Below are 15,131 nucleotides of genomic sequence, written 5' to 3'. Positions count from 1 at the left end.
CACACACACCAGTGTTAAATGCAGTGTTGGAGTTAAGAAGTCATGCCGAGAACAGAAGAGGTGAAGCCATCACGTTAGCATCTACAAAACTGGAATTAAAAGGGAGAATGGGAGAGAATCCCCACGGATTCAGCCTTAGCTTACATGATGCCTCTTTCTTTATCCTGATTAAACAGGCCTTGAGCTCTATCACCAGCCCAAAATCTCAAATCATATGGACCGGAAAGGAAGATAAGCTTTTCCCCTTCCAAATGAATTCACATGCGAAAGTGGCTCCAGGTCTTTTTCATACGAGGGATCTATAATATTTTTCAGATTCACCCATCCGTGGCTGAGCTAAGATAACAGTCATGCAGTCAGGCTTCCAGTCGCGTCACGGATGGCTGGGCGATGAGTGAAGATGCCATATGTTGCTTCACGGAAAACGTTCTTCCTTTCTTTATTTACTTCCCACATTTTTAAATCGGTTATCTCCCTCATCCAAAGATAGACAGAAGGAGACAAGGCCAGTTTTGCCCCCTGAGTTAGGGGCAGCAGATGATTGTTCACGTGGAATTGTGGCCCTTTTAGAGGACTAAAACACAGGTAGTCCTTGACTTAACGACCAGAATCGGGAACAGAATTTCTGTGGCTAAGCAAGGCAGTTGTCAAATGAGTCACGCCCAATTTTACAACCTTGCTTTGCCACAGTTGTTAAGGGAAAAGCAAATCTGGTTTCTTCCCCATTAACTTGGTTTGTTGAAAGCCAGCTGGGAGGTTTGCAGATGGCGGCCACATAGTCCTGGCATGTCGCAACTATTGTAAATATTGGCAAGTTCCCGATGTTTGATCAGTGGGGATACTGCAATGGTTGTACGTGCGAGGGCCAATTGTAAGTTCCTGGTTTCAGCGCCATTGTAACTTGAAACGGTCATTAAATGAATGGTTATAAGTCAAGGACTCCCTATGTGTAGTATCAGTGGTCTCTGCAGCAAACTGCCACACCATCAACCTGGTCCGCCATTATCCAGCGAGTGCTACCATCATATCATCATCTCCTGAAGTCCCGCGTGCAAACCACGCCTTCCTCTGCTCCTGTTCTCTTGCAGAAGGACTAGGGGGGACATGATAGCAGTCTTCCAATAACTCAGGGGCTGCCCCAAAGAAGAGGGAGTCAAGCTATTCTCCAAAGCGCCAGAAGGCAGGACAAGAAGCAACAGATGGAAACTAACCAAGGAGAGAAGCAATCTAGAACTAAGGTGAAACTTCCTGACAGTCAGAACAATTAACCAGTGGAATTCCTTGCCTCCAGAAGTTGTGAATGCTCCAACACTGGAAGTTTTTAAGAAGAGACTGGACAGCCATTTGTCTGAAATATTATAGGGTTTCCTGCCTGAGCAGGGGGTTGGACTAGAAGACCTCCAAGGCCCCTTCCAGCTCTGTTATTCTGTATTCAGATGCTCACCTGTGGCAAGAATCAGAGGAACACCCAGATTCTGCACAAAATGTGAGCTTGCAGAAATGAAGGCCGCTGCCCAGCAGTTACACTCCATTCAGACAAAAGCAGTCTTTAATTTAGCACCACCGTACAGGTAGTCCTCGACTTACAACCACAATTGTGCCCAACATTTTTGCTGCTAAGTGAGACAGTTTAAGTGAGCTTTGCTCCATTTTGCAACCTTGCTTGCCCCCCTTGTCAAGAAAATCACTGCCGTTAAATCAGTAACACGGTTGTGAAGTGAATCTGCCTTCCCCACTGACTTTGCTTGTCAGAAGTTCACAAAAGGGGATCACACTGCAAACTGTCATAAATATGAGTCGTTTGCCAAGCGGCTGAATTTTGATCACAGAACCAGGGGGATGCTGCAACCATCGTAAATGTGAAAAACTCTCATAAATCCCGTTTTTTTTTTAGTACCGTTGTAACTTCAAATGGAAATGTTGGAAGTCAAGGAGGACTTGGGCAGACTTGAACACTGGGCGCTATCTAACAAAATGAAATTCACTGGTGAAAAAAGTAATGTTCTACATTTAGGCAACAAAAACCAAATGTACAGGTATAGTATAGGAGGTACCTTGCTCAATAGTAGTAACTGTCAGAGGGACCTCGGAGTCCTAGTGGACAACCACTTAAATATGAGCCAGCTGTGTGCTGCAACTGCCAAAAGGGCCAACACAGTGCTGAGCTGCATTAACAGAGGGATAGAATCAAGATCACTTGAAGTGTTAATACCACTTTACAATGCCTTGGTAAGGCCACACTTGGAATATTGCATCCATTTTTGGTTGCCACGATGTAAAAAAGATGTTGAGACTCTAGAAAGAGTACAGAGAAGAGCAACAAAGATGATTAGGGGACTGGAGGCTAAAACATATAAGGAACGGCTGCTGGAATTGGGATGTCTAGTCTAATGAAGAGAAGGATGAGGGGGGACAGGATAGCAGCATTCCAATATCTCAAGGGCTGCCATAAAGAAGAGGTAGTCAAGTTATTCTCCAAAGCACCTGAAGGCAGGACAAGAAGCAACGGATGGAAACTAAGCAAGGAGAGAAGCAACCTAGAACTAAGGAGAGACTTCGTGACAGTTAGGACAATTAGCCAGTGGAACAACCTGCCTCCAGAAGCGGTGAATGCTCCATTACTGGAAGTTTTTAAGAAGAGACTGGACAGCCGTTTGTCTGAAATGGTATAGGGTTTCCTGCCTGAGCAGGGGGTTGGACTAGATGACCTCCAAGGTCCCTTCCAACATTATTATTATTATAAGCAAGCAAGGGTAGTACCAATAGTCATAGGCTCCTTGGGTGCAATCCCAAAACAACTGGAGCACCACTTGAACACCATTGGCATTGACAAATTCGCTATTAGTCAATTGCAAAAGGCATCATTACTATTATTATTATTATTATTATTATTATTATTATTATTATTATTATTATTATTATTATTATTATTATTATTATTATTATTATTATTATGGACTACCTGTCCTCCTCAACCCATCGTTCCCATCACTCCCCTTTCTTATAAGTAATCCTGGTTTTGATATGCCTGTGCTCAGGGAGCAAGGGAGAGCCTTGCTAAAACAGAGTTACTCACCAGGGAAGTCCCTGAAAAGTTGTGGAGCCTAACTCTTTCAGCACACAACCCCATCCCCTCCCATTTCCTCTTTCCCTTCCCCTCCCACTTCCTCTTACCCTTCCACTTCCCCTTCCCCGGCCCAGTCTCCTACCTCCTACAATAGGGCACCATATTTCTCTTGCTCTCTCTCCCTCTCTCTTTCTCTCTCTCTCACACACACTCTTTCTTTTCTGTATCTCTCGGAAATCAGCCTGGAGTTCAGAGCACTTTCACTACCTTTTATGAGGTAGAGTGTGATGTCATAGATGGGGGCAGGGCTAGTCAACTTTCTACCCACCTACCCACCTGTGGTGAAGGAGCAACGGTGGCAAACGGAAGTGGGGACTCTTCCATGGTGAGTAAACCTTGTTTCTAAACTATACCTTTCCGTGCAGGGGTAAAACGGTGTTCCGGTTGTTAGGGGGGTGCAGCCGCTTTCAAAAGGAGGGAGTTAGTTGAATCCATAACTGCGGTGCGATTTCAAATTCAGATTTCAAATCTCCGTCGGCCTTTTTTGGGTTCAAAAACACTGGCTTTGGGCTTGAAACAAGTCTCTGACGTGCAGATTAATCATCCAACATTTCAGTGAAAAATCTAAATTTAGGGCAAGAGGCTGTTCGTGATCAGGCCAAAGCGTTTGTTGAAGAAACTTAAGGGAAAGCAATATTATTGAAAGATGTAAGGGGTTTTTTAATGGTGGGTGCAATATGTTTTAACTGAAAGATGCAGGGCGTTTTTTAATTGTGGGCGCATTTTACTCATGTGTTTATTCTCCAGGCCATATGTTGTAGTGCAGACATGTCAAACACAAGGCCCGGGGGCCGGATGCAGCCCGCGAAGTGGTTTCATGTGGCCCGGAAAGCCATCCTGGAAACAGTGAGGGAACGGCCCCCGCTGCCTTGGCCCTGGTCCAGGCCGGCCGGAGCCAATGTACAATTTTGTGATGGCCCTCTATGCTGAAACGCATTCAGTCTTAGCCCCACAAGGCCATCTGGAAACAGCGAGGAACCAGGCCCTGCCGCGTCGGCCTTGCCCTCTGGGTGCATGCTGGGGAGGGGTCACCCTTTGTGAAGAATGAAGAAATGGACCATGCCTTGGCGCTTGCCCCGGTCCCACCCCCTTCTGCCAGAGACCCTCAGATCTGTCCCACTCCTGCCCAGGCCCCCACAAGCACCCTTGAAGCGAATGATGTAGAGCTGGCCACGCCCACCCAGTAGGCCACACCCACTCCATCCAAGCCCCCCCAGTAGCCCCCCCTGCCCCCCCGAGGGCAACCGCAATGCTGATGCGGCCCTCAATGAAATTGAGTTTGACACCCCTGTTGTAGCGGATACTGGATTCAGTTATTGAGATATAGGATTGCTTCTGTTAGTTCTGCCCCCCAATTTGTGCTATAAATCAGGTACTATAGGAGAAGAGCAGACAAAGCTGGGTGTGAAGTTAAATCCGTCATCAGCTTGGAGTCATTAAGTTGCCATCAGCAGTGCAAGTCCAGCCCCCCCCCCAAGTTCTGTTGACCCTTATCTGGCGCAGATTGAGATTTGAACTTCGGTTGACTTGATGAATGTCGGACGCAAAGGATCAAGACCTTACGTTAAGTTTCAGGTCAGAAGATCTATTGCTCAAGCCCATACAAAAGAACCCAACTCCGAATCGGTGCCAGATGCATGAGGATCAGCAAAACCTTCACCTAGGCATGTCAATGTCCTGTAGCTTGGCTCAAGGCAAGTACAACACATTTTGTCCATTAGTTTTCTGTAGGCCATCATCAAAAAGGACATATCTGCCCTTAGTGTTTCTATCCAAACGCCCCAATTGAAATGTGAATAGCAAATACAGCGTGATTAGTAAGTATCACTGATTATGGTTATGACGATGCTGATCATCAGCAACGTACTGATTTTTTCCACAAGCCGGTAACTGTAGAAATGTACATATGGTGCTACCCAACAACCCTGGTTTGAAAGAATGAAAGCTTCTTTCTCCACACCAATTGAGAATTGCTTCAGGCAATTATAATAATGTATGGTCTAGGCCAGAGGTAGGCAACCTTGGCTCTTTTATGACTGGTGGACTTCAACTCCCAGAATTCCTGAGCCAGCCATGCTGAGGGGAAAGGGAGAGGTTTCCAAGCTGAGCCATGCTGGCTTAGGAATTCTGGGAGTTGAAGTCCACGAGTCATAAAGCGGCCTAGGCTTAGGCCAGAGGTAGGCAACCTTGGCTTTTATGACTCGTGGACTTCAACTCCCAGAATTCCTGAGCCAGCATGGCTCAGCTTGGAAACCTCTCTCTTTCCCCTCAGCATGGCTGGCTCAGGAATTCTGGGAGTTGAAGTCCACGAGTCATAAAAGAGCCAAGGTTGCCTACCTCTGGTCTAGTGTGAAAAGGGAGGTTCCATCAGACCACATGTAAACCAGTTCTGAAGGTGAAGTTTGAAAGACTCCTTTTTCCTTGTTAAATTCAGTGGGAATCATACGTTTCTTACAAAAAAACCGGTTCTTTGCAGAAATTATATACTGCTCTTCTCAGACACAGGAATTTTTGAGGTGGTTTGTCACATACAGTAACAACATAACTTCTCTAAACTTTAATAAAAATCCATCAGAGCATCAGAGGCCTTCCACCTCCAGCTAATGGGTGAGACCGGCGCATGTTTATTTTCAGGCAACTATCGGTTGGCACAAAATGTGCCCTTATAATAGTGATAAGCTAAGGAACCTCTATGTTGATGCTTTTGGGGATATTGTATATTGAACTTACTGATATGGTACTTTTTCTTTTCTTTCTCTTATTTAATTTATCTATTTTGGGGGAGCGGTGCCTTTCAGTTAATCATTGCAGTTTTTTTGGCAAGGTGTTTCCCCCAACCCTCCTTTCTATGGCTGACAGTCACACAGCTGGCTTTCATGCCTAAGGCAGGACTAGAACTTACCATCTCCTAGTGATTGGTCCAAAGTCACCCAGCTGGCTTTCATGCCTAAGGCAGGACTAGAACTTACCATCTCCTGGTGATTGGTCCAAAGTCACCCAGCTGGCTTTCATGCCTAAGGCAGGACTAGAACTCACCATCTCCTGGTGATTGGCTCAAAGTCCCCCAGCCAGTTATTATACCTAAGGTGGGACTAGAACTCACCATCTCCTAGCAATTGGCCCAAAGTAACCAGTTGGCTTTCATGTCTAAGGTGGGACTAGAACTCACTGTCTCCTGGTGATTGTCTTTAAATTCTCAAGCCAGTTTTCATATCTAAGGTGGGACTAGAATTCATAGCCTCCTGGTCATTGACCAATGTCACCCAGCTGGCTTTGTGCCTAAGGCAGAACTCAGTCATCTGGTTTTTAGCCTGATCCCCTAACCCAGGGGTAGGCAACCCAAAACACTCAAAGAGCCACTTGGACCCATTTCGCACTAAAAACAAAACACCGGGAGCTGCAAAACCCTTTTGATATCTAAAATGAAGATAACACTGCATATATCCTTTTTTACCTTTATTATAGGTGTGTGTGTGTTTGTGTGTGTGTATGTATGTGTGTGTGTGTGTGTGTGTGTGTGTGTATATGTGTGTGTGTGTATACACACACAGGTAAAAAAAAGGATATATGCAGTGTTATCTTCATTTTAGATGTCAAAAGGGTCTCTCTCTCTCTCTCTGTCTCTCTCTCTCTCCCTCCCTATCTGCCCTTGGTCTGCCACTCCTCTTCCCCCACTCTCTTTCTTTCTCTCTCTCTCTTTCCTTTCTCTTTCTCTCCCTCCCTCCCTCTCTCTCTCTCTCTCTTTCTCTCCCCCCTCTCCTATCTGCTGCTCACCTGGCAAGCTTCAAGCTGTTGTCCAACAAGCTCAGGGGAAGACAACTTCGTCTCTTTTATGACTCATGGACTTCAACTCCCAGAATTCCTGAATCAGCCTAGCTGGGCTAGCTAGCTCTCTCCTGCCCTTCCTGCTTCCTGCAGAGATGGAGGCTGGGAGCCACAGGGGAAGGCTCAAAGAGCCACATGCGGCTCCGGAGCCGCAGGTTGCCGACCTGTGCCCTAACCCAGGGGTAGGCAACCTTGGCTCTTTTATGACTTGTGGATTTCAATACCCAGAATTCCTGAACCAGCCATGCTGAGGGGAAAGGGAGAGGTTTCCAAGCTAAGCCATGCTGGCTGAGGAATTCTGGGAGTTGAAGTCCATGAGTCATAAAGCGGCCTAGGCCTAGGCCAGAGGTAGGCAACCTTGGCTCTTTTATGACTTGTGGACTTCAACTCCCAGAATTCCTGAGCCAGCCGTGCTGAGGGGAAAGGGAGAGGTTTCTAAGCCAAGCCATGCTGGCTCAGGAATTCTGGGAGTTGAAGTCCACCAGCCATAAAACAGCCGAAGTTGCCTACCTCTGGCCTAGGCCTAGGCCGCTTTATGACTCGTGGACTTCAACTCCCAGAATTCCTGAGCCAGCATGGCTCAGCTTAGAAACCTCTCCCTTTCCCCTCAGCATGGCTGGCTCAGGAATTCTGGGAGTTGACATCCACAAGTCATAAAAGAGCCAAGGTTGCCTACCCCTGCCCTAACCGCTACACCAAACTGACTATCATAGTTACATTTAACCACCTTATTTTCTTTTTCTAGCAAACCGGAATGGTGAAAGTCTTCCAATGCTTTTGCCCTTGCCTTCTGTTAGCCCTGCATAACAAACATAACTTATTATCAGTATAATTATTTTTATTGTTTCAGATGTTTATTCCCCCTCGAGTGGGCCGGGGTTAATTAATCATTTCACCTTTAAATTCCACTGTTCCTCTGAAGACTTTTTTGTATGTCTAGAGAAGATCAAAGAGAAGAGGAAAGGAATAATTCACTCTAGCCAAAAGGCACCCTAAGGAATTGCATTCATCAGGGAAAAAAAAAAAAGAGCCCCAAATACCCATCCCAAGTTAGTTGATCAACAGAGGAAACAATGCAAATATTTTAAAATCGTCACTGGAATAAATATCCTACTCCAAATGTACAGTTTGTTTTCTTTGTGTAAATATTCCTGCCTTTCTTTCTATACCCTGAGAAAGTCTAAGACAATTAGATTTTAGTGGCCTTTTTCTTCAGCGATTAGCAACTTCATTGTAAATGAATCGCATGCTGGCATTCAAAGGAGGATTAATATACCCTCTTTTTTTCCACACACAAAAATGCTGAAAAACCCCAAGTTGCTTTCGTCTTGTTGGATCCTCTTTTGTGGGATGAAAAGCTGTGAATTAAAAAGAAAACTGGGCGAAAAAATGGAAAGGATTGGTTTCTTAAAGGGAATCCAGTAGAACAGTGGTTCTCAACCTGTGGGTCGGGACCCTATTTGGGGTCGAACGACCATTTCACGGGGATCGCCAAACAACGCAGTCCGCCATTTTTTCCCCCTTTTCCTTAGCTGTGCTACTCCCTTTTATTCTATTGGCTTTTGAAAGCCAATAGAATAGACTCTCTTGAATAGAGTCTAATTCTATTGGCTTTCAAAAGCCAATAGGAATTGCCCTGCTGAGCCCGCCAAAAGTCCCATTCTGCAAACGGTGCTGCACCAGTTGAGTAGTCCTCGACTTACGACCGGTTGAGTAGTCCTTGACTTACGACCGGGTGGGGGGGTCGCGGCATTAAAAAGGTTGAGAATCACTGCAGTAGAAGAAGTCCAAGGGGTTTATTCCGTTTTATTCCTTATTCCTTCTTATTATTCCGTTCACTTCCTGCCAACCTGAGACACGTTAACGCCCCTCAGAGCCAGTCTTAGGAATTGAGCATGTAGCTTCGTTGGAGGCCTTGCTTGAAAATAGGCCCTATAATGCTGAATAACTAAGTTGTTCCTTCGAACCTTGAAGGGAGAGTCGAAGTCCAAATTGAGACATCCAGCATAAATAGCTGCTAATTAATTAATGGGTCGGGATGAATGGGAATGGAATGACCGAAGGACCGCAGATCAGGAGAAAACTCCCCGCTCCATCCTTCAAAGAGTGCCTTTCATCAAGGTCATATGTGAAATAAAGTGGAGATGTCATATCAGGCGGTGTCATTAATTTTAGATAATGAGAAAGGTAAAGGCTGTAGGGATGGAAGCTTGACCAAGTTTGGGTTGTTCCGTAATTGGACAGGTGGATAGCTCTTTGCACAGTCTGATCCCAGTACATCAGCGAAGCTCAACTGTACATCGAGAAGTATCTCTAGATCAGTGTTTCTCAACCTTGACAATTTTAAGGCATGTGGACTTCAACTCCCAGAATTCCACAGCCAGCATTGCTGGCTGTGGAATTCTGGGAGTTGAAGTCCACATGGCTTAAAATTGTCAAGGTTGAGAAACACTGCTCTAGATACTCCATTGAGAAAGACTTGGGATGTGTACAGAGTTGTCTTAAAGTCTCATTCAGTTCAAGCTTTATTCCCCGATGCCTTTGTGAACACATCCATGTAGTTTTCTTGATTGCAGGATGGAGATGGTGGGATCCTTGGTGTTCTCTGAACTTGGTGGTCCTCTCGCAGACTTTTCATTCCCAAACTAGGCAACACCATCAGTGCTAGAAAGGAGGGGGATTTGCTGTCTGCTTATACACAAGTGGCTTATCCTGTCACAGTATTGGTGGGAGCGTTCTTAGTGGTTCCCTGATTACGTTGATTACTGTTGGGTTGTTTGTCTGAGCTGGTAGTCCCTTGATCGGAATATTGTTTACTTTTTGATTGTTGCTCCAGTGTTAATTTTGATGTTAATCTGCCTAGATTAACCACCAATACCACGCCCACCAACTCTAACAGGGCAAGTTATTTGTATATAAACATAAACTCCACTCTCTTCTAGCTCTGATGATGTTATCTAGTTGGGTAATGAAAATATCTAAACAAGGACTCCACAGTCCTCCTCCTCCTCCTTCTCCTTCCCCCCCCCACGATCCCAGTGCCTGCTAGCCCTGATGATATTACCTAGTTTGGTAATGAAACGTCTGCAAGAAAACCCCAACCTCAGAGGGCATCAAGGGCCCCACAGTTCAACCTTGAGCTACAAATTGTCTCTTCTATCAGTAGTATGGAAGTTATTTGTCCTTGTGTTTTTCTGAGATTTTTTTTTTTTTTTTTAGATCTTTCTGAGTAGCTTACCATCCTGAGTTGGCACATCCACCTATCAACCAAGCTAGAGCCTGTTTAGCATTTGAAACCCGATAAAAATCAGCCAGCTGCTGCTTCTGCCTGTCCTGTCATCCTTCTCATCATGTCAGAATTAGAAATATGGAGGTGGTTATTTGAGTGTGCTTCGAATAATACAATGCACAAATCTGGTGTCTGTTTTCCAGGCACATCTGCTGTCTCTCCTGCCCCCCAAAGAGTAGCTTTTGTGCAGCTCCAATGAAACAAGACATCCATATAATTTCCTTATGTTTACTTCATTACCTTTACGCCAGGACTTAGAAAGCTCTTTACAGACCAGTTCTGGGATATGGATGGAGGGGTGGATGGATGGAGGGGTGGATGGATGGATGGTTGGGTGGATGGATGGATGAAGTGTCTTGGCGACGATTTGACGAAGTCCCATTCGTCATCTTCAGGCTGGTGTTTTCAGCTTCGTGCTTCGAGCAGCTGCTCGAAGCACGAAGCTGAAAACACCAGCCTGAAGATGAGAATGGGACTTCGTCGAAACGTCGCCAAGACACTTCCAATTTTACGCGGGAGAAAACCCGAACAACCAAAGACCTACACACACACACACACACACACACACACACATATATATATATATAATCAAATGCAGGTGGGAAAGTTTATAACTACTTGTAGACATCTTATGTAAGGGGAGGAGAACGCATCAGATATTTCTGATGTATTTTTCAGCATTCAACCAGAGTGGACATCTTATGTTTAATGTCAGTGCAAATGATATATTTGTTATTTGTTGTTGGGGAGTTTTGTACATATGGTTTTTTTAAAAAAAATTCTTTGTAGTGCCTGATGCTTGTTTGTTTCTTTTTTTCTTTGCTTGGTATTTTAACTTCAGATATAAATTTTTTTAAAAAATTGAACAAAAAAGCCCAGATTCACGCAGAGTTTGATTAATCAGGTTTAGTCTCGAGAAATAAAAAGTTAGGGTGTAAAGTCTTGGAAACTGAGCTGGCCAAACATCCATTTTCGTTGACGTGTTGGATTCCTTGAGGTAGGTCCTCAAAGAATTGCTCAAACTTCTTTTTTTCCCAAAATGGGAAACTCAAAGGCTAACTCTCCTTGTCCAAGGTCTGAATGGTCCGAGGGTCAGAAATGCTCCCTTTTCTTTCTCCAGCCTCCATGAGTTCTCTTACATAGTCCACTTGTGGTACATTTATGCTGCATGCCTATTTGCAAATAAACAGTAACTTCATGACTTGTATTAGCCCTTTAAGCTCTGAACAGTTGGGGGAGGGAGGAGTATCTATTTCTCCTTATACTCTTCCAGGGCATTAAAAGCTACAAAAGAGGATCTTCTAAAAAATGTCCCCAGGATCATGTGGGAAAGGACACATTCTCTACTTCTTTGGCCAGTTTGGTTTAGTGGGTAAGATACTAAGCTAGAAACCAGGAGATGGTGAGTTCTAGTCCCACCTTAGGCACGAAAGCCTAAGGCAAGGGTAGGCAACCTTGGCTCTTTTATGACTCATGGACTTCAACTCCCAGAATTCCTGAGCCAGCATGGCTCAGCTTGGAAACCTCTCCCTTCCCCCTCAGCATGGCTGGCTCAGGAATTCTGGGAGTTGAAGTCCACGAGTCATAAAAGAGCCAAGGTTGCCTACCCCTGGCCTAAGGTGACTTTGGGCCAATCACCAAGAGTCTGGGAGTTCTGGTCTTGCCTTAGCCATGAAAGCAAGCTGGGTGACTTTGAGCCAATCACCAAGACACAGTGAGTTGTAGTTCTATCTTAGGCATGGAAGACAGCTGCGTGACCTTGGGTCAATCCCTCTCATTCAGCCCAGTCCACCTCACATAGTTGTGGTTATGGGGGAAATAGGAGAAGGAAGAAGTTAGTTTGTTGCCTTGGGTTATTTATAAAAATAAGGGAAGGAAGGAAGGAAAGAAAGAAAGAAAAGAAAGAAAGAAAGAGAGAGAGAGAGAGAAAGAAAGGAAAGAAAGAGAAAGAAAGAAAGAAAGAGATAGAGAGAGAGAAAGAAAGGAAAGAAAGAGAGAGAAAGAAAGAAAGAAAGAGAAAGAAAGACAAACTATGGATGGACTCCATCAAGAGTTATCTCTGGCTCCTTCTCAGCATTTCAAAGGCTTTTAAGGTTCAAGAGTAAAATAATGTCACCTGTCATTATTGTTCGTATCATTTGGATTTAGCTTTCTTTTCTTTTCTTTTGAACTATCATTAACTGCCTCGAGTACTCACTAGGGTAGAAAGGCAAGGATTAAATAAAAATGAAATGAAAAAGTGGTCTGTCTGCAGATGGAGTTGGAAGTGAATATCTCTTAATTCTTGGCAGACAAGTAGGGCTTCAAAGACATCTTCCTTAACAGAAAATTAAACAAGGATCTCCCAAACTCTGCAAATAGACCTTGCAGCAGGTTTTTTCAATTCCTTCCCATTTGCCTGTCCGACAATGGCCATCCAAAGCTCCTTACAGAGCTTCTGTTTTGCAGGGAAGGCTTGAGTAAATTGCTATTTGCTCTCTGCAATTGTAAACGTGCATTATTCAAATGTAAGCCGATGGAATTCACTGAGGCTTATTCCCAGATAAAGCACCTGTAGGTTTTTTTGCCCCTTTTAAAGGAGAATCGAACAGCACAAACCGAATCAAGGAAAGCACTGATTGCCTTTCTAATTTTATAGCAATTGCTGGTTTACAATTTATAAACACAACGTCATCAAGGAAAAACGCATTCATAATGTGCGCCCTCGGTTGCATACCTCGAAATTTTATTCAGAGTCGGTGATTAAACCAAATCTCTTGAGGTCTTGAATCCAAAGGGAATCATCAGATCTAACACCTAGTGTGGGGGAGGAATTTGTTAAGGTGGTTAATTTCCCATTATTGTGTTGTCTTTCTGTTAATTGGTTGTAAAAAGGTCAGATCTTCCAGTATCTGGAGGACAACAAATTGTCCACCGATAAAACGGATTTAAATGACTATGTCCAAGAAAAGTCCCTAAAGATGATAGAAACTGTGTGAAACAAAAAGGGGGGGGGAAAGGCCCAACTCTCTCGATTGTTGCTGCACGTAGCATCACTGAGCACACTTTGAGGTATCCCTGTGGTTTATTTTGATTGAACACAGCATCTCGATTTGAAAAACAAACAAACTTAGTTACACGCTCTCAAGTCAAACTAGGATATTGTGAACCAGCCAAATGTCTTTGTTTCCTCTGTGCACATACAGAGACGCTGGCTTTTAATGCCTGGATCAAATATGGTGCTCTAGCATAGGGCTTTTCAACCAGTAGTACGGGTACCACCTGTGGTACATTGGCACCTGGCAGGTGGTATGCGATCATCCTAGAAAAGTGGTAGCGGGGGAGGGGAATGAGCTGAACCGCTGGCAGTACCGCACAAGCCTGAGCGAGAGATGGCTGGAGCTGCAGGGCTGTCAGGGCTCAGCAGAAGTGCCAGGATCAGTGCCAGGGTCCAGCTGATCGGTGCTTTTTTGGGGCTGTCATGGCTCAGTGGAAGTGCCAGGATCAGCACCAGGATCCAGCTGGAGCTCAGCACTGATCCTGGCGCTTCTGCTGAGCCCAGAAGAAGCACCAATCAGCTGGAATGTTGCATCCTCTCCAGGGTCTTGTGATTTACATTCAGATGTTTGGCAACTGATTCATACTTATGACAGTCACAGTGTCCCAGGGTCATGTGAAGTGACCAAAACCTGCTGCAATCACCCAGCAGATGGGGGGGGGGAATAAAAACCAAAAATCCCCCCACCCCACCCCCATTGCCAATCCCCAACAGAAATGCTCACAACTGTGAGAGGGACCTCGGAGTCCTAGTAGACAATCACCTAAATAGGAGCCAGCTGTGTGCTGCAGCTGCCAAAAAGGCCAACACAGTGCTAGGCTGCATTAACAGAGGGATAGAATTAAGATCACGTGAAGTATTAATACCACTCTTCAATGCCTTGGTAAGGCCACACTTGGAATACTGCATCCAGTTTTGGTCACCACGATGTAAAAAAGATGTTGAGACTCTAGAAAGAGTACAGAGAAGAACAACAAATATGATCAGGGGACTGGAGGCTAAAGCATATAAGGAATGGTTGCTGGAATTGGGTATGAAGAGAAGGATGAGGGGGGACAAGATAGCAGTGTTCCAATATTTGAGGGGCTGCCCCAAAGAAGAGGGAGTCAAGCTGTTCTCCAAAGCGCCTGAAGGCAGGACAAGAAGCAACGGGTGGAAACTAATCAAGGAGAGAAGCAACCTAGAACTAAGGAGAAACTTCCTGACAGTGAGAACAATTAACAGTGGAACAACCTGCCTCCAGAAGCGGTGAATGCTCCAACACTGGAAGTTTTTAAGAAGAGACTGGACAGCCACTTGTCCGAAATGGTGTAGGGTTTCCTGCCTGAGCAGGGGGTTGGACTAGATGACCTCCAAGGTCCCTTCCAACTTTACTATTATTATTATTATTACAATGAAAACCTCGGACAGGAGGAAGAGCGCCGCCGGGCGGGCAGGCAGGTGTCTTGCTCGGCTGTGGCTTGGGGGGCACTTTTTTCAGTGCCATTGTAGCTTCGAACAGTTATTAAGTGAACCGTTGTAAGTTGAGGACTATCTGTACTTTATCACTTTTTTCCTTTTTGGGGGGGGGTCATCAAGTTTTTGACACCTTGCTAGGCGACTGGTGGTACTCGGATGTTGCCATATCCTAAAAGTGGTACAATGGGTGAAAAGGTTGAAAAGCCCTGCTCTAGCATAAGAAGAGATTGGACAACCATTTGTCTGAAATGGTACAGATAATCCTTAAGTTGCAACAGTTCATTTAGTGACCATTCAAAGTTACAACGGCACTGAAAAAGTGAATGGTGACTGTTTTTCTGGCCATTGCGACATCCCTGCAGTCACAGGCTCAAAATTCAGGTGCTTGGCAACTG

The 15,131-nt window shown here is 44.9% G+C and overlaps 1 protein-coding gene across 7 annotated transcripts in view; it reads left to right on the top strand.

Moving 5' to 3' along the window:
• LOC120308057 (catenin alpha-2) overlaps window positions 1-15,131 on the top strand; it is a 175,381-nt gene that overhangs the window by 132,574 nt on the left and 27,676 nt on the right. The window contains exons 10-11 of one of the 7 annotated variants that reach the window (XR_005556729.1): window positions 3,309-3,452; window positions 10,172-10,325. The exons of 2 other annotated variants lie outside the window; for them this stretch is intronic. Coding sequence is in view for 4 of the 5 variants with exons in the window: in XM_039343531.1 (XP_039199465.1) it covers window positions 3,309-3,452; window positions 4,697-4,768 (216 nt within the window). In the remaining variant the exon portion in view is untranslated. Of the gene's footprint in view, window positions 1-3,308; window positions 3,453-4,630; window positions 5,148-7,802; window positions 8,470-10,171; window positions 10,326-15,131 lie in introns of those variants that run through there. 4 more of the 7 variants (XM_039343532.1, XM_039343531.1, XM_039343533.1 and 1 more) reach the window with 4 other exon arrangements.

This window comes from Crotalus tigris, unplaced genomic scaffold (assembly GCF_016545835.1).
Source record: "Crotalus tigris isolate CLP2741 ecotype Arizona unplaced genomic scaffold, ASM1654583v1 scf7180000017857.1083437, whole genome shotgun sequence".
Taxonomy (NCBI): domain Eukaryota; kingdom Metazoa; phylum Chordata; class Lepidosauria; order Squamata; family Viperidae; genus Crotalus; species Crotalus tigris.
This window is presented reverse-complemented; position numbering and strand designations above follow the sequence as displayed.